General features: G+C 39.9%; 1 protein-coding gene across 1 annotated transcript in view; it reads right to left on the bottom strand.

Moving 5' to 3' along the window:
- Vwa3b (von Willebrand factor A domain containing 3B) overlaps positions 1-20,844 on the bottom strand; it is a 315,053-nt gene that overhangs the window by 204,931 nt on the left and 89,278 nt on the right. The window contains 1 exon segment of the mRNA XM_087203240.1: positions 4,437-4,664. Within this exon segment, the coding sequence (XP_087059366.1) occupies positions 4,437-4,664 (228 nt within the window).

The following is a 20,844-nucleotide window of genomic DNA, read 5'->3' as shown; positions in this document are numbered from 1 at the left end:
AGAAGAGACCCAGAATAGCAAAAGCAATTCTAGGTAACAGAGACAAGGCAGGGGGTATCACAATCCCCAACCTGCAACTCTACTACAAAGCTACTGTGATAAAAACAGCATGGTACTGGCAAAGAAACAGACCTGAGGACCAGTGGAACAGATTAGAAGATGCAGAAACAACGCCAGACACACTCAGCCATCTCATCTTTGACAAAGGAGCCAAACACCCTCACTGGAGGAAAGATAGCCTCTTTAATAAATGGTGCTGGAAAAATTGGGCTTCAACTTGCCAAAGATTAAAACTAGACCTATATCTCTCACCATGCACTAAACTAAAATCAAAATGGATTAAAGATCTAAATATTAAAATAGAAACTCTGAACCAGTTGGAACAGAGGTTAGGTAGAACCCTTGAAGACATCAGTGTAGGAAAAGATTTTATGAACAAAACCTCAGTTGCCTGTGAACTAGCACAAACAATCAACAAGTGGGATCTCTTCTTATTAAAAGCCTTCTGCACAGCAAGAGAAACCACCAGCAGTGTGAAGAGACAACCCACAATGTGGGAAAAAATCTTCACCTGCTCTTCCTCAGACAAACGTCTACTATCTCAAATCTATAAAGAACTTAAAAAGATCAGACCTCCCAAATTTAAAGACCCAATCCAAAAATGGGTATCTGAAATGAACAGACATTTCTCAGACAAAGAAGTAGAAATAGCAAATAAATACATGAAAAAATGTTCAACATCACTGGTCATTCGAGAGATACAAATGAAAACAATGCTAAGATTCCACCTCACTCCGGAAAGAATGGCTGTTATCATGAAATCTACCAATAACAAATGCTGGTGGGGCTGTGGGGAAAGAGGAACCCTGCTCCACTGCTGCTGGGAGTGTAGACTGGTGCAAGCACTGTGGAAATCAGTATGGAGATACCTCAAAGAACTAGGACTGGAAGTCCCATTTGACCCCACTATTCCACTGCTGGGGATCTTCCCCAAAGAATTAAAAGAATCATACCACAGTGATATATGTGCGCCCATGTTCATAGCAGCACATTTTGTGATAGCTAAAACTTGGAAACAGCCCAAATGCCCATCAACTCGAGACTGGATAAAGAAAATGTGGTTTTTTTTATGAAATGGAGTACACTCAGCCATAAAAAATGAGAAATTAGAGACATTTATAGCTAAGTGGATGCACATTGAGGCAATACTCTTAAGTGAAATAAATAGGACACACATCAATAAATACCGAATAGTTTCTCTGGTGTGAGTAACTGAAAGTGTAAATAAGGACTAAAATGTTTAAGAGGTAATGTGAAATAGGAAGAAAAGGGGCAAAGGGGATGGAAGTGGGAGGGCTAGGGGAAAGGATAGAAGGGAATGGGATTAATATGAGAAAATGGAAAAATAGGAACAAAATCTTTGTAAATAGGGAGGACTGGAGGGGTTGAAGGGAGGGCTGGGCAAGGGTGAAAAATAAGAACCAAGAGAGACTATGTAAAGGTGCAAATTTCCAATGATGAATGTCATTATATTGTATACCTAAAATGTACCAATGATTAGAATGAATAATAGATAATGCAAAATAGGAAGAAAAGGTCCAAAGGGGTAGGGGTAGTGGGAGGGGCAAGAGAAAGGAAAGAAGGGAAAGGAAAAATGAGAAATGGAAAAAATGGAAATAAAGTCTTTGTAAATAGGGAAGGGTGGAGAGGGTGAAGGGAGGGGTAGGAATGGGGAAAAAATAAGAACCAAGATGCATTATGTAAAGGTACAATTCCCAATGAGAAATATAATTGTGTTGTGTACCTAAAATGTACCAATAAAAGAATTTAATAAAAAAAAAAGAAAGAAAGAAATCTTGACAGCAGTCACAAAGAAAAGACACATTACCAATATGGGAGATTCAATTCTAATGATAGTGATTTTTCTCATCAAAAACGTTGGAGGCCTGAAGAATGTGGCACAATAGTACAAGTACTAAAAGAAAAGAACTATTCACCTGAAATTTTATATCTGGTAAAATTATTCTGCAGGAGTATCAAAGAAATAAAGACATTCTCAGACAAAGAAACTAAAAGAATTTGTTACTAGCAGAGCTACTCCTAAGTAATGAATAAAGGAAGTTCTCTAAATAGAAAAATCACAAAAGAAGGAATCTTAGAATATAAGGAAAATAGAAACACAATAAGCAATATCATGAGTAAATAAAGTGGACTCTCTTTTCTTGAGATTTATAAACTATTGTTTGATGGTTGAATCAAAACTATAGCATATACATTGCCTCTCAGCCTTTTGGCTAAGATCAAGTGCAAAACTATAGCATATAAAAGAAAATAAATTTTAAAACTGTAGCATAGTCTAATGTTCTCAGTATATGAAGAGAGAGTAATACATATTATTACACATGGGAAGGGAAAGGAACATAATGGAAAACAAATTTCTTCTTGTCACTCACACTGATAAAATCTAGACATCAGTAGATTTTTAAAAATTTATGTACTCATAATATAATACTTAGCACCTCCACTAAGAAAGCCATATGAAAAGGTGCAGTGGAAAACACTATACATAAATAAAAATAGAATTCCAAAAAATGTTTAAGTAACCTAAATCTAGGCAGAAAAACAAAAACAAACAAATGAAAAAGAGAGGAGGAAAAAGCAGAAAATAAAATGGCAGACAAGCCTTAACATATCAATAATTAATTACATTAAATGCAAATGGTCTCGATATACCAATTAAAGGATAGATTGGTAAAGAGGACTTAAGAAACCAAATTATGGGGTCTATAAGAAACTTTCTTCAAATATAACTATATTCAAAAGTTAAAAATAAAAGACTAAAAGAAGTTCATATAAATATTAATAAGAAGGAATCAGGAGTCTCTACATCACAAAAGCAAACTTCAGAGCAAAGAATATTCTTAGGAATAGAGTAGGAAATTATATAATGATAAAAGTGCCTATTCTCTAGAAAGACATAGCAACCCTAAATATATATGCACCAAACAATATAACAGCAAAACATGAAGCAAAAATCAGTAGAACTGAAAGATGAAATGGACAAATCCACAATCATAGTTAGAGGCTTCAATATTGTTTTTATAGCAACTGATAAACGCTAGACAGAAAATCAGCAAGGATACTAAATAATGCCATTAGTGAATAGAATCTAATTGACATCTATAGAAAATTTTATGCAACATAACAGAATATGCATTCTTTTCAGGTACCTATAGAATATATTCCAACATGAACCATATCCTTGGCTATAAAACAAACCTGTCAGGCTAAGCACATCTGTCACCCTAGATGGCTGGGAGGCTAAGGCAGGAGGATTGCAATGTTAAGCCCAGCATAGGTAATTGAGCAACTTAGCAACTTTTCTGTCTCAGAAAAAAAAAATTTTAATGGCTGGGGGTATAGCTCAATGGGAAGGCTCTGAGTACAATTCACAGTACTGAAAAAAAATTAAAATAACTGAAACTAGAGTATGTCCTCTGTCTAAAATTGAAACAAACTAGTAATTAACATAAAAAGACAAGAAAGTTGTAAAACACTTAAAAACTAAACAACATGTTTCTAAAAAAAAAAAAAAATCCATCGACCATAGAGGAAGTCTCAAAGGAAATTAAAAATACTTAAAACTGGAAATGATAATATATAAAATGTTGTGATACATGGCTAAGCAGCACATAGAGGGGAATTTATAGCACCATGTTTCTGAAAAAAATCTAGAAAAAGAAGAGTAAATAAACCCAAAACAATCTGAAGGAAATAAACAGTAAAAATCAAAATCGAAATCTATGAAATTGAAAATGAAACAATAGAGAAAACCAATTAAACAAAAATCTATTTCAAAAGATCAATAAAATTGACCAATAAAATCCTCTAGCAAGACTAACAAATATAAAGAGAATAGAATAAATTACAAATATTAGAAATGAAATGGAATTTCACTAAAGACCCTGCAGACATCAAAAGAATTATAAGGGAATACTACAAACAACTCTACACATATAAATTGGACAAGTTGAATAAAATGAATCAAATCCTATTGCTTCTTGGCCTTCTAGCTAAGATGAAGTGTAAAATCAATCAAATGCTCAAAAAACACAAACTACCATAACTCACCCAGTATAAAATTGATAGTTTGAATAGTCTTTTTTTTTTGGTACCAGGGATCGAACTGAGGACCTTGGACTTGCAAGGCAAGCAGTAGAACCACTGAGCTAAATCCCCGGCCCTACAATAGTCTTATACCTATCAAGGAAATTGATTTTCAAATTGATATGTTGGGGGTACATAAGCATTTTCTAGTGATGGAGATGTGAGATCAAAGCAAACATAAAGACCTGTGGTTTCTGAGGAGCTTTCAGAACTGACACAGCCTCCTCAGAGTCTAACCATAGCATGCTGGCTGTTTGTGAGCACTGTACCTTCACAATGTGGGAATCCTATCTGTGACAAGATCTGCTGCAAAGACAATTTGTTGGCCTTCAGCCCATGTCGTTGAAGCCATTTTGCAGATGAAATGAGACTCTGCTCAGCCAAGTCTGTCCTGGGCTTGCTCAGTCCCTCCTGCCTCCACAGCTGCTGCTCAGAGATGGTAGAACACATGCTTGGTTTCTCCATCTCTGCTTCTGGAGCTAGATCACAGGGACTACCTGTAAGGGCAATTGTCAGACTTAGACTTCATGGGAGCTTGGAGATAATCTAACATCAACAGAGGAGTAGTTTAATATATAGGATATCCATGAAATGGAATTCTATTTACCAGTTAAATTATAATATAGATGCAGATTTGTTGGCAAGAAGATATCCACATATATTGCTAAGAGGTATCCATAAACTTCAAAATCCATAAAAGCCAATATTCATATGTAAGCACAAACAGAAAAATATCCAGAAAGATGTACACCAATAGGTTTTCAGTATTTTCTCTACATGGTAAAAGTAGGTGTGACTTTGCCTTTTCTATATTTTTAACATTTTTGTGTTTTTGGAACATTTCTGAGATAGAATTTACCATTAGAGTCAGAAAAATACAGAGCTCTTACATTTTGGAAATAAACTCCCCTGAAGCAGCACTGTACATCTGTATTATAATTATAATCCCACCTGACATTCAACAAAGATAAAGAAGATAAAACTCTGAGGGGGCCAGCCATGGTGGTGCAAACCCGTAATCCAAGCTATTCAGGAGGCTGAGGCAGGAGGATGGAGAGTTTGGAGCCAGCCTGTCTCAAAATAAAATAAAAATCCTGGGGATATAGCTTAGCAGTGGGGTACTGAGGACACATGATGTCCCAGGTTCAATCCCCATTACTGATACAGAGAAAAAACACCTCCAAGAGGACATACAACTGATCCACAGATGGAGTGGCTAACCGGAAGCTGGTGGGAGGTGGGTACCAGAACACAGCTTGGCCCTGCTGGGAAACATGGACTTGCCTTCTGAATGTTTTCTTTTCTGAGACTTCGCTTTAAAATTGGATTTAAACATTCTCCCTCATGAAGCCAGCTGTTCTGGAATCAACTAAACTCAAGGCAAAATGAAACATACCAAACTTCTGTGGCCCTGCCTAAATATAGCCAGTGTACCCAAGAGGAAGGGAGTGGCTGAATGTAATGCAATCCCAACCCACTGGCCACAGCTGGGCAGGGCCTGATAACTTGGAGGAAGTGTAGAAAGCTCTGCTTATTTCTGTATCCAGAGTGGGCAACGCATATAAATTGGTTCCCTGGACTGTAAAACTTTTCAACAATAAAAATACCCCATTTCCTACTTCTAAAACTAGTTGTATTTTCTGAAAATGTCAGTGTTATGACATAGAAATTTAGTCAAACACAAAAATCAGCTGGATAGAACTAGGGAGATTTTGTGAAAAGAAACGAGAATTATGATCGGCAAGATTTACTTTACATTATGGCATGCACAGTATAAATTTAATCCTTATAATAACCTTATGAGGTAGGTACTATTTTAATTCCCAAGACAGAGAAGGGTTAACTAGCTTGCTCATAGCTGGCAGGAAGTGTAGCCAATTCTAACCTTGGCCATTCAGCTCCAGAGTTGGTGTTCTTCCAATAGCTCCCATTTGCGGGCCAGCCACCAGGCAGAGCCCTTCATATGCACTGCCCATGGATTCCTCATAACTGTATGAGTCATGCCCTGCTAACACTCCACTTACATTTGAGAAATAGGAAGCTTGGAGAATGTAAAGAGCTTATTCACAAGTTCTGCCACAGCTGGTAAGTGGCCAAAGCAGGAGGCAAATCTACTTCTTAACCAATCTGTTACCCTTACAACTAGCCTCCTTACAACTTACAACTAGTCCACAACTGTGTTCCACCAGCAAGGGTGTGTTCTAGTAGGGTGCCTGGGTCCTGAAGACAGAGAGCACTAATCTTGATTCCCAGAGCTCAAGCTCCACAGGCTTCCTGGCCACCATCTTAGCCTTGAATGATAATGATTCTATTTCAAGGTTTATGTGAGTTTGTATTGTCCATACATGTTGACTTCCAAAGGTCTACACATTCATATTATTGATAAAGATCTTGCTTTCTGTCTTCAAGGCTAAAATTGATGAGTATGCCACAAGGTTACTTGGAGAGCATCACAGAAGAGTAGAAAAGTTTAGAATCAAAGTTCCATGAGGGCCAGGGATTTAGCTCAGTGGTTCTGCCACCTGCCTCAAAACCGGAAGGTCCTGAGTTCGATCCCTGGTACCAAAAAAACAAAAAACCCCAAAAACTTCGGTATAAGCCTATTCTGCTACTTTAGAAAATGACCACACCTCTCTATGATAGAAATACATTTGCACACCCTAACCCAGGGCTACGACAAGGATCAAACAGGATGATACACAAGTTATGTGTGTATGAGCATTTGTTATACTGGAACTATGTACAGGGAAACTATCTACAAGTCATTCTCTTTGGGTAACTATGTCTTGTTTCCTGATACCTACTTCTACTCCAGGCATGTTTTTATCCACAAAATTTTCAGTCACCTTGAACTATGACGTTTAGGGTGAATCACAGAATGTGGAAACAAGGGCAGACCAATATGCTTCAGCTTTCTTTTGGGGATCTGTCCAGAGAGACTATAACTGAAGTTCTTTAAAATTGGGTCAGTTGTTCCTATAGAAACAAGAAAAGGAAGCTCAGAGGAAGATTTCTGACAATTTCATCATTTCCAGTTCATCTCTTTCTTCCCTGAAACACATCTGTCTTCCACATTCCTGCTGGAGGGAATTTAAAGGGGAGCATTTTGATATAAACTGCCCTAAGTTTTTCTCAGAGTGGATTTTGGAACCTTAAAGAGGAGTTCAGAAGAGTATAGGCTTTGTTTTTATGTCAAAAAGACACATTCTTTTTTCACTTTTTAATTAATTAAAAAAGATTCTCAACTAATAAAAAGCAATTAAATTTCCCAGTTAATCTGCTCAAGTCCTTTTTATGCTCATATTACGGTTTTTTAATTAATATTTGTCAAAATGTGATTGCACCAGGTGTGGTGGTGCACACCTGTAATCTGGGGGTACTCAGGAGGGCTGAGGCGGGAGGATCACAAGTTTAAGGCCAGCCTGAGATATTTAATGAGACTCTGTTTCAAAAAATAGATAGATAGATAGATAGATAGATAGATAGATAGATAGATAAAACTAGGCTATAGCTCAGTGGCAGAGCACTTGCCTAGCACAGGTGAGAGGCTGGATTGATCCCAAGCAACAAACACAAGACCACGCACACATACCACCTGCTTTCCCATCACCGTGCTCTGTGTGTGTGTGTGTGTGTGTGTGTGTGTGTAATTGGCTCTATTGACTCTAAGCGCCTGTATGATTCACTGTGACTCAGACTTTAACTCTAGGGTTTTATAGCCTGAGAATACCTGTATTATCACAGATGAAAGGATTTGGAAAATGGAACTGAGCCAGAGAAAATAAGGAAGGAAAGAGAGAAAGGGCATCTCCCAAAAGAAGGGCCCTTCTATTCAAGCAGGATAAAGACTATTGTATCAAAGCAAGGAAGCCCACCCTGAGCAAGAACCTGACAATCTACACACACACTACACACACACACACACACACACACACACACACTGTGCCTATTTTCCCATCACCATGCTGAACTCCAGTGTGGAATCTTGGCCTCTAGAGATTGTGTCAAGTGCTGCCTCCGCCACTACACACCCCAGTGGCCCTCAGGAACCTTCCCAACCTCTCCCTGGGGAAGTCCTAACTTCTGCTTTGCAATTTCAGTACACCAGCCTTTGACACTTCAGCTCTGTCCTTTCAGGACAAAAGGTTCAATGGCCTTGGTGACAAACTACATGAAGGCTTTCAGCAGGCACTTTGTATGAGCATTGAGATGAATTAAATTGAATTCAGAACTCAGAACTACATGTATTGAAAGAATCCTGATTGTTTCAAAGACGCCAAAAGATTCACAGTTCCCATAAAGCTAAGATCAGGAAACAGCTATCTTTTAAAACATAGACATATAATTTTCTGGATATAACCATTCTATTTACTTATTTTTTAATTATTGTTAAGAATTTTCTCATCTGAGATTAAAATAAATTGAGGAACAGACAACCTCAGCATCAGAAACAATTAACATCTCCCAGGAGGGCATGGCCTTTAGTTGTGAAAGCTACCCCAAGAGCAGTAGAGTTGGGGGAAAGAAAGTGATTTCCTGAAATGAAAGTCTGAACTAAATAAAGATAGGCACAGGCGAATAGAAAGGCTATGTGCCTAGCACAAGTGCAAAGGCCGAGCCACAGGAAGTGGGGGCTCCACATCCAGCCAGCCCTGTGCTGCTGGTCTCCTCCCCTTGAAGTTCAGCCAAGAGTTGCTCCAAGGCTGGCCTGGGGTGAGAGTCTTGTAGCAGTCCCCATCCCCAGGAGAGGTGGGCCTATGTGGTCTGTGGTTGAGGGACAATGCAAAATTTAGAGCCCACTGATTCAGCTTAAACTGAGCTTTTGGTAACCTTTATTGTGTGGAGTTGCTTGTTTTGTTTTGTTTCTGGCAGTATGGGGATGTAACCCAGGGCCTTATGCATGCTAGGTGATTGCCCTACCACTGAGCTACACCCCCAGCTCGTACATTTGGCAAGCTTTGTGATCAACACCCCAAATGTGGTAGTTTCTAAATAGGCTAGGTGGACATATCCCATGATTTATGTGAGTTTTGAATTTTCCTTAAAGAAAGGAAACTGGGATGGTGCTTCCTGATGTATCTTTCGCCATTCTTACCATGCTCCCATTATTCAACCCTTAAAAGCAAGGCTAGGCCGGGGATTTAGCTCAGTGGTTTCACCACCTTCTGCGCAAGTGCAAGACCCGAGTTCGATCCCCGGTACCAAAAAAAAAGGAAAAACTCCACGAGGTGAAAACTGAACCTAATTATTGTTTTAATGCCCATATTAAACAGAGTCAAAGAAAGTGATGCAATTGTGAAAATTACGTGCGTGGAACAGGAAGCAGCTAGACATCTCTCCACGACTGAGTTGTTGAAAGCTTTAGAGCAAGCAGATGGCTTTAGGGAGTTTGACTATTCATATTTATCATTATTTATTAGAAATAAGTTTCTCCTGGTTCTCATATTTCCTCCAAAGTCCAAGCAGACTTCATCATCATATTACTGTTGCTATGGCACAGAAAGAAATTAGAAGAGTTGATTCTCTGCCAGCGCAGCTGGAGCTTCTGCGGAAGTGAGGTACAAAGTGAGGGTGGGAGGACCCTCTAGACTCGGAGAGGAGGGAGGGGGTCTCCTCCAGGCTTGGCTTGACCCTACAGTTAAGTGAGTCTGGCCAGAGTCTGAGCTTTCCTGGGACTGTTCTGCATCTACGAAGAGGGAGTAGAGTCCAGCTTGAAAATCACATAAGCACAGGTTTTCCCTTCGCCACCTGCCCAAAAGCTCAGCACCTTGGAAGTTCCGGCTGTCAGGACGGTGTTCCCGCACTTACTAGGCAATCTGTCCGGTGGAAGGCAAGGCGGCTCCCATTCAGCAGCGCCCCTGCCATCCTCCGGGGCCCGTCCGACCCAAGGGGGCTGGTGGGTAAAGCAGTGATCCGCGTGGGCTACGAGGGTCAGAGCTCAGAGCTGAAGGTTCCGGATCTCCGACCTCTCTGTTGACGATGGCGTCCCCGTGGTTTCTAGGACACGGCCAATCACGGTGGAGCTCGTGAGCAGGCCCCGCCCATGGTGCGGGCCCTGCGGAGGAGGCTGAAGGGGAGCGGGGGCAATGGGGAAGGTCCAGGGTAAGGGGCTGAATGCCAGAGGAACAGGGCGGATGGCGTTGACCCCGGTGCCTACCGTCACCAGGAAAATTAACAGTGGTGAATATTGGTGAATTAATTTAAACAAATACAGATGCCCCCTGCTAAGCAGCCCGGATGCCAGCAGACGGTGGAAATATTCTCTCCACCACACAGTTGAGGGATAGAAACAGAGCTGGGGCGGTTAGTGATAGACTTGGGTGGGGCTGAGACTCACAGAGGGGCAGTAAACTGCAGTTTTGCACCTTTGGAGGCAGGGACTTATCTACTAGATATGAGTATTACGGTAAGCATTATGCTCTCCATTCAGATTTATTTTTAGCCCTTATGTTTGTTTTCGTTATCAAGTAAGGAACGGACTCAAAATATGTACCTACGATTTCCCAGGCACTGGCACACACAGAAAAAAATGCTTACTAAAAAAATCTTTTAAATTCTTAATAAAAGATCCCACAGGTGAATATTGTTTTTAGAATTTGGGATATGAATATTGTTTTAGATTTTAAAACTGAAGAAGTGACCGGATCATTTGTAGGTTTTTGAGTCAAAGCTCAAATAAAACATATTTAAAATTAGAACTAATTCTTTCCCCCACAGAAAATCTATTTCACTCACAGTGGTTTGTTTTTCCTTTATTCTCTTAATGCTTTTATAATTGAAAGAGTACTGAAAGGTTTAGTTTCAGATCACAAAACATTTCTGTGAAGTGATTAGGTTGTCTACCTTTGGCCTTGGAAATGACACGTGCCATTTGCACAACCAAAAAAACAAACAAAAACTTGACAGTACTAAAGATTCTGTTCCACAGACCCGAGGATCAGTGGAATAGATTAGAAGACTCAGAAACAACTTCAGACAATACTCAGCCACCTCATCTTTGACAAAGGAGCCAACCACCCTCACTGGAGGAAAGATAGCCTATTTAATAAATGGTGTTGGAAAAACTGGATTTCAACCTGCCAGAGATTAAAACTAGACCCATATCTATCACCATGCACTAAACTAAGATCGAAGTGGATTAAAGATCTAAAGATTAAGACAGAAACACTAAACTTGCTGGAAGATAAGTTAGGTAGAACTCTGGAAGATATTGGCATAGGAAAAGACTTTATGAACAAAACCTCAGCAGCATGGGAACTAGCAGAAAGAATCAACAACTGGGATCTCATCTTATTAAAAAGCTTCTGCACTGCAAGAGAAACCACCAACAGAGCTAACAGATAACTTACAATGTGGGAAAAAATTTTTGAAGCTGTAACTCAGACAAAGAGCTACTATCTAGACTATATAAAGAACTGAAAAAATCAGACCCCCCAAATTCAAAGACCCAATTCAAAAATGGGCATCTGAAATGAACAGACATTTCTCAGACAAAGAAGTAAAAACAGCAAATAAATATATGAAAAAATGTTCAACATCACTGGTCATTCAAGAGATGCAGATGAAAACAACACTGAGATTCCACCTCACCCTAGAAAAAGTGGCTGCTATCAAGAAATCAACCAATAAAAAAGGCTGGTGGGGGTGTGGAGAGAAAGAAACCCTTCTCCATTGTTGGTGGGAGTGCAGGCTGGTGCGACCACTATGGAAATCAGTGTGGAGATACCTCAAAGAACTAGGGCTAGAGGTCCCATTTGACCCAGCTATTCCCTTACTGGGTATTTTCCTAAAAGAATCATACCACAGAGATATATGTGCACCCATGTTTATAGTGGCACAGTTTGTAATAGCTAAAGCTTGGAAATAGCCCAAGTGCCCATCAACTGGAAACTGGATAAAGAAGATGTAGTTTTTTTTTATAAAATGGAGTACTACTCAGTCATAAAGAATGAGAAACTAGAGTCGTTTATAGCTAAATGGATGCATATTGAGGCCATGGTCTTAAGTGAAATAAATAGGACACACATTTGTAAATACCAAATAGTTTCTCTAGTGTGAGAAACTGAGAGTGTAAATAAGGATTAAAAGGATTAATAACTAATAATTGATACTTTGAAATAGGAAAAGGTCCAAAGGGGTAGGGGTGGTGGGAGGAGCTGAGGAAAGGAAAGAATGGAAAGGAAAAATTATGAGAAAAGAAAAAAAATGGAAACGAAGTCTATGTAAATAGGGAAGGGTGGAGGGGTGAAGGGCGCACAGGTAATGGGGAAAAAATAAGAACCAAGATGCATCATGTACAGGTTCAAGCACCCAATGATAAATGTAAATGTATTGTATATCTAAAATGTACCAATAAAAGAATTTAAGAAAAAAAAAGATTCCGTTCCAAAGGATAGTCATATACCAGCCGTGCCCATATTTTCCAATGCCACATAACCCTCCTGTCCACACCTGCCTGATAATATCCCTCAGTCACCAAGGTGAGACCCAAGCCCAGCCAAATCCACCACTCCCGTGGTCACACTGGGCATGCCTGCCCTCACCCCACCACTTCCATGCCTTCTCCCTTCCCTAGGACATTTGCCACCGGTGCACAGGGCACTGCAGATGGCTGTTCCTGCCTGCTAAGTTTATGGGTTCATAAGCACACATTCTTATGAAAATGTTAATCAAGGGAGCAAAAAGTTTAAATCCTTTTGAAGTCTTGCATAGCTGAGTTCAGTTCAGCTAGCCACAGGATGAATTGCACCATTATTTGTTGAGTGATGTGCAATAGCAGAGATCACTTTGTACAGCTGTGATATACCACTGTACCAAGCTTTAACAAACTGGTTTTGAATTTATATTTTTACAGATATTCAGTAGCTACTTTCAACCTCAGTGATTCACTTTCATCACACTACTCCCATCCTTCAATAATGCAGTGTTTAACTAGCTGAGTTCAGCATGCAGGGCCCATGTTATATTAGCCTCTTTGCTCACTGCCCCCTCTACAAATCCTCCCAGCAGAGAGACTAACCAGATTCCTGCCTCTGAGCACAGGGCCTTTACTCATGGAACCTCAGGCAGCTGCTGGGGTCCTTCAGGGAAGCCTTCCATAGATGCCTTAGCTTCATAACTTCTGTCCCCATCACTGCTTAGTTCCACACTCTTGGCAACCACCTACTGTCTTGTGACAGTCTTTTCATTATATTTGACTTTTGTCCTGCTTATACTTCAGGTTAAGTGGCTTTTTTTTTTCCCTTTATACAAGCCTGTCCATGACACTGCTTAGGCCTGTGACCATGATTAAAATCTGTGGCAGGGAAGAGACATTGATAAATGAAATGAGAGGAGGAAAAGCAATTTTCCTAAGCCCATTGCAAACCCTGGCACCAGAGGAAAAGGAAAATGTTCATTTGAGGGAATCCTGCATCTGTATGAGAAAGAGTCACAGGTGGAGTGAAGATGGAGGCACTGTCTTGGGAGAAAGGGGGACAGATGTGGGATAACTGTATCAGACAACAGTCCCTACTCAGCCTTCATAGGCCCTTTGGGTGAAGTTGGGTCATTGGGGTGGTGGGCAGGGGCAGAGTCCAATCCAGACATTTGTACTCACCCCCCCATAAACCCATTGTTGTAAGTTGAAACTATTGTAAGTCAAAAGTTCATTTAACCCACCTAACTTACTGAACAGCATAGTTGTAGAGTGCCAGCTGTGTCCCTTGCAATGGTGGGACTGTTAGGGACCAAACTGACTACCTTTGCCTAGTATCACAAGCATCTCTTACCACATGCTAGGCTGGAAAAAGAGGCAACTATGTGAAGTTGAAAGTGCAGTTTCTATTGAATGTGTATCACTTTTGTACCATTGCAAAGTTGAAAAATCTTTAAGTCAAACCATCGTCAGGCAGGGACCACCTGTACTCTGACATTATTTAGTTCGATGTTCATTTTCTGGGGAGAGAATCCAGGATCCTGGCTCCCAATCTAGCAGCTTTCACAAGGAACAGAGCTTTCAGGTGCAAATCTCCTACCCTGGATGATTACTAGTTCACTTTTACCTGATGGAATTATGGCTTAAAAATAGCTAGGCCGAATCATCCCGCTGCAGACAGGCAGGTCTGCCCACGCCCTACCAAGGTCACCAGTCGCGTGGAACATGCTGAATCAGCCCACTGCAGACAGGCAAGTCTGTGCAGGCCCTACCGAGGTCCCAAGTCACGCGGAAGACACCGAATCACCCAGCTGCAGACAGGCAGCCACCTGGTTCCACACTACAAAGACGCAGAGGACACCAGACTACCAGACCAAGGTACTGAGTCCTGCTGTTCCCGGCCCAGAGGTAGGGACTTCTGAGCAGCCATCCCACTGCTCCTGGTCCAGAGGAAGGGGCTTCCCGGTAACCATCCCTGCCGCTGCTATCAGCCCACAGGAAAGGCCTTTTGGGTCACCATCCCTACTGCTGCTCCCAGCCCCTGTCCCACCTCTCCCAGCTCAGAAGAGGTAATCTGTGCAGGTGCTAACAGGCCCCCGCCCCAGTTGAAATGAGAAAACACGTAAATAAGTCTCAAAACCAGACTTCCAGATCACCTACAGCAACCACAAAGGGAAAGGAGATGGACCATTCTGATACTCAACCACCTGGACCCATTGAACTAGCAACCAAAAGGGATCTGGAAAAAATGAAATCAGAAATAATTTCTCAGAAAACAGGAGAAATTATGCCCCTAGTGCAAGACATGTTTAATAAATCTAGAGAGGAGCTCAGGAACATGATGGAAACCCAACATAAGAAACAAATGGAATCCATAAAACAGATGCAAATAGATTTCTAGGACATGAAAAACTCCATTGAAAGTCTACACAGCAGAATGAGCCAATGTGAGGACAGAATTTCAGATATAGAAGATAAGATTGCAATTAGTGACCAGGAAAAGAAAAATTGCTTCAAATTTATAAGGGAACATGAGAAATCAATCCAGCAGCTGCTAGATGATGCAAAAAAGAATAACATAACATTGGGCTCAATGAAGAAACAGGAGAGAGTGCAGGTGACATAAAAAAAACTCTTCACAGAAATAATGGCAGAAAACTTCCCAAGAAGAGGAAAAGAGCTTGACATACAGATAAGTGAGGCATATAGGACTCCAAATAGCCTTGTTCAAAAAAAATCTACACATAGGCATATAATTGTTAAGATTCCAGAAACCCAACAGAAAAACAAAGTTCTACAAGCCGTTAGAGAAAAGAAACAAATCACATACAAAGGAAAGCCCATCAGAATCACAGCAGACTTCACAATACAAACCATCAAGGCAAGAAGAGTTTGGAGTGACATATTCCAAGCCCTAAAAGAAAACAGCCTCCAACCCAGATTGATGTACCCTGCAAAACTATCTTTCAAAATGGATGGAGAAATAAGATACTTTTGTGACAAAGAGCACCTCAGGAACTTCGTGAATACCAAACCAGCACTCCAAAGAATTTTACACAATATCCTAGGAACAGACATTGAGGATCAAAACCCCAGGAAGCAAAGCAGAATGAACCCATCTGGCATGACAAGAAATTAAATGGAAAGGGGAAGAACCCAACAAAAAGAAAAAGTCATGGCAATGACAAGTCAATACGTTTCAGTTATAACCATCAATGTTAATGGTCTCAATTCACCAATCAAAAGAAATAGACTGGCAGAATGGGTCAAGAAGCAAAATCCAACAATATGCTGCATACAAGAAACACACTTAATTCAAAAGGAAACTCATAGACTGAAAGTTAAAGGGTGGAAAACAATACTGCATGCGACAGGAACCTGAACAAAAGCAGAAGTAGCTATCCTCTTGGCAGATCAAGTAGATTTCAAACCAACACTGATTAAGAGAGACAAAGAAGGACATTACATCCTTGTAAAGGGAAGAATCCAAGAGGAAGAGATGACAATCATAAATATCTATGCACCAAACACTAGTGCACCCAACTATATAAAACAAATACTAATGGACATGAAAAGTCATATATGCACTAATACAATTGTAGTAGGGGACCTCAACACCCCACTGTCACAAATAGATAGATCAACTAGACTAAAAATAAGTAATGAAATACTAGAACTCAATCAAACTCTTGAACAAATGAACTTAACAGATGTTTGCAGTCTTCCACCCCACAAAATCAGAATACACATTCTTCTCAGCTGCACATGGCTCACTCTCCAAAATAGACCAAATACTCACACATAGAACATGTTTAAGGAAGGGCAAAGGAATTGAAGTTATCCCCTGTATATTATCAGACCATAGTGAGATGAAATTGGAGATCCATAGCAAAAGAAACTCAAAAAATTTCATACACACGTGGAAATTGAACAACACACTTCTGAATAACCAATGGGTCACAGAGGAAATTAAAGAAGAAATCAGACAGTTCCTTCAATTAAATGACAATGACAATACAACATATCAGAATCTATGGGACACAAAGCAGTCTTACGAGGGAAATTCATAGCAGTGAATATGCATATTAGGAAAACAGAAGGAGCCCAATTAAACAACCTGATGCTGAACCTCAAGCTTCTAAAACAAGAAGAGCAGGACAACCCCAAAGCTCATACAAGGGAGGAAATTATAAAGATCAGAGGAGAAATCAATGCAATGGAGACTAAGAGAATGATATAAAAAATCAATGAAGCCAAGAGTTGGTTCTTCGAAAGAATCAACAAAATTGACAAACCTTTAGCCAACCTTGTCAGAAAAAGGAAAGAAAAGGCCCAAATCCATGCAATTAGGAATGAAAAGGGTCAAATTACAACAGACCCAGAAGAAATCCAGGGGATCATCAATACCTACTTCCAGAACCTATACTCCAATAAGATGGACAACACAGAAGAAATGGACAGATTCCTAGATACAAATGAATTACCAAAGTCAAATGAAGAAGACCTAAAAATTTTGAACAACACAATATCAACCAATGAACTTGAAAATGTAATTAAAAACTTATCAACTAAGAAAAGCCCCAGCCCTGATGGCTTCACTGCTGAATTCTACAAGACATTTAGAGAGGAACTGCTGCCACTACTGTTTAAACTCTTCAATGAAATTGCAAGGGAAGCAATACTCCCAAATTCATTCCTGGAAGCAAGCATCACCTTGACCCCCAAAGCAGAGAAAGACCCAACTGAAAAAGAGAACTATAGGCCAATCTCGCTAATGCACATAGATGCAAAAATCCTTAATAAGATACTGGCAAACAGAACGCAGAAGATCATCAAGAAGATCATACACCCTGATCAAGTGGGATTCATCCCAGTGATGCAGGGATGGTTCAATATACGCCAATCAATCAATGTAATACACTATATCAATAGAGCCAAGGACAAAAACCATATGATTATCTCCATAGACGCAGAAAAAGCATTTGACAAAATCCAACATGCATTTATGATAACAACCCTACAAAAATTGGAACAGATGGTCTCTACCTCAAACTGATAGAAGCCATCTATGAAAAGCCAATAGCCAATATCATACTAAATGGTCAAAAACTGAAATCTTTCACACTCAAATCAGGAACAAGACAAGGATGTCCACTATCACCACTCTTGTTCAATATAGTTCTGGAAACATTAGCCACAGCAATTAGACAACAGAAAGAAATAAAAGGAATAAAGATAGGAAATGAAGAAGTCAAATTGTCATTCTTTGCAGATGATATGATACTCTATATAGAAGACCCCAAGAACTCCACCAAAAGTCTTCTAGACTTAATAACCAAATTCAGTCAAGTAGCTGGTTACAAGGTCAACACACAAAAATCAATAGCTTTCCTCTACACCAATGACAGACTCACTGACAGAGAAATAGGGCAAATAATTCCTTTCACAATAGCATCCAAACACTGAAATACCTAGGAATCATCCTAACAAAAGAAATCAAAGACCTCTTCTCTGAAAACTATGGCACTCTGAAAAGAGAGATTGAAGATGATATCAGAAAATGGGCAGACATCCCCTGCTCCTGGGTAGGAAGGATTAATATAGTGAAAAATGGCCATACTTCCAAAATTGCTCTATAGATTTAATGCAATTCCACTTGAGATCCCAGCAGCATACTTCATGGACCCTGAGAAAACAATCCAAAAATTCATTTGGAACAAGAAGAGACCCAGAATAGCAAAAGCAATTCTAGGTAACAGAGACAAGGCAGGGGGTATCACAATCCCCAACCTGCAACCCTACTACAAAGATACTGTGATAAAAACAGCATGGTGCTGGCAAAGAAACACACCTGAGGACCAGTGGAACAGATTAGAAGATGCAGAAACAATGCCAGACACACTCAGCCATCTCATCTTTGACAAAGGAGCCAAACACCCTCACTGGAGGAAAGATAGCCTCTTTAATAAATGGTGCTGGAAAAATTGGGCTTCAACTTGCCAAAGATTAAAACTAGACCTATATCTCTCACCATGCACTAAACTAAAATCAAAATGGATTAAAGATCTAAATATTAAAATAGAAACTCTGAAACAGTTGGAACAGAGGTTAGGTAGAACTCTTGAAGACATCGGTGCAGGAAAAGATTTTATGAACAAAACCTCAGTTGCCCGTGAACTAGCACAAACAATCAACAAGTGGGATCTCTTCTTATTAAAAAAGCTTCTGCACAGCAAGAGAAACCACCAGCAGTGTGAAGAGACAACCCACAATGTGGGAAAAAATCTTCACCTGCTCTTCCTCAGACAAAGGTCTGCTATCTCGAATCTATAAAGAACTTAAAAAGATCAGACCTCCCAAATGTAAAGACCCAATCCAAAAATGGGCATCTGAATTGAACAGACATTTCCCAGACAAAGAAGTAGAAATAGCAAATAAATACATGAAAAAATGTTCAACATCACTGGTCATTCGAGAGATGCAAATGAAAACAACGCTGACATTCCACTTCACTCCAGAAAGAATGGCTGCTATCATGAAATCCACCAATAACAAATGCTGGTGGGGCTGTGGGGAAAGAGGAACCCTGCTCCACTGCTGGTGGGAGTGTAGACTGGTGCCAGCACTGTGGAAATCAGTATGGAGATACCTCAAAGAACTAGGACTGGAAGTCCCATTTGACCCCGCTATTCCACTGCTGGGGATCTTCCCCAAAGAATTAAAAGAATCATACCACAGTGATATATGTGTACCCATGTTCACAGCAGCGCAGTTTGTAATAGCTAAAACTTGGAAACAGCCCAAATGCCCATCAACTCGAGACTGGATAAAGAAAATGTGGTTTTTTTTATGAAATGGAGTACACTCAGCCATAAAAAATGAGAAATTAGAGACATTTATAGCTAAGTGGATGCACATTGAGGCGATACTCTTAAGTGAAATAAATAGGACACACATGTGTAAATACCGAATAGTTTCTCTGGTGTGAGTAACTGAAAGTGTAAATAAGGACTAAATGTATAATGGGTAATGTGAAATAGGACGAAAAAGGGCAAAGCAGAAGGAAGTGGGAGGGCTAGGGGAAAGGATAGAAGAGAATGGGATTAATTTGATAAAATGGAAAAATAGGAACAAAATCTTTGTAAATAGGGAGGACTGGAGGGGTTGAAGTGAGGGCTGGGCAAGGGTGAAAAATAAGAACCAAGAGAGACTATGTAAAGGTGCAAATTTCCAATGATGAATGTCATTATATTGTATACCTAAAATGTACCATTGATTAGAATGAATAATCCATAATGCAAAATAGGAAGAAAAGGTCCAAAGGGGTAGGGGTAATGGGAGGGGCAGGGGAAAGGAAAGAAGGGAAGGGGAAAAATGATGAGAAATGGAAAAAATGGAAATAAAGTCTTTGTAAATAGGGAAGGGTGGAGGGCGTGAAGGGAGGGCTAGGAATGGGGAAAAAATAAGAACCAAGATGCATTATGTAAAGGTACAATTCCCAATGAGAAATGTAATTGTGTTGTATACCTGCAATGTACCAATAAAAGAATTTAATTTTAAAAAAGTAGCTGGAATTTATTGAGTGGCAATGTTCTAAGTGCTGTAAATATATTACTTCATTTAATATTTAGAAAGCCTCCATGAAGAAACTACCAGAATATCCTTATTTTATAGATAAGCAAAGTGAGACATAACATTAAGCGACTTTTCCAAAGCCTCTCAGATTTTGAACCCAGGCAGCTTGACTCTACTCCTGTCCTCCTGGCTCTGTTGCCCAGTAGTTGGTTTCCATTTTATCCAAAAGGGGATTTTTTTGTCTTCTCATTGGTACCCTGTTTTTCACAGCTGCATATTATTATCACAGTAAAAACCTCACCAAATGAGCTTTTAACAGGACTTCTTTTCTTTTCTTTTCTTTTCTAGAGCTGGGGATGTGCATGCTAACCAAGTGCTCTACCACTGAGCTACACCCTCAGCCCTCACTTTTTGATGTTAAATGACATAAAGCAGTTTATGGTGTAATTCCCCTTCCCTTCTGCGCTTCTTGTTAACACCTTTGCAATGTGACATTGCTTTTAAATGAACTTGATCCCTGGTCGGCTTTCTACCTTATCCCAGTAGCAAATTAAAAATAAATGAACAATGAATTTATATAAATAAAAAGTTCAAAATCCTTGGAAATTTCAAATCACTGTGGAAAATAGATACCGATACAACAACCTGGCAAAGATGGTACTCTTGGGCTGAGATTTGGTTATGCA

Source organism: Heterocephalus glaber, unplaced genomic scaffold (genome assembly GCF_053883595.1).
Source record: "Heterocephalus glaber isolate CG9 unplaced genomic scaffold, H.glaber_assembly_v1.0 deba00000470, whole genome shotgun sequence".
Taxonomy (NCBI): Eukaryota; Metazoa; Chordata; class Mammalia; order Rodentia; family Bathyergidae; genus Heterocephalus; species Heterocephalus glaber.
This window is presented reverse-complemented; position numbering and strand designations above follow the sequence as displayed.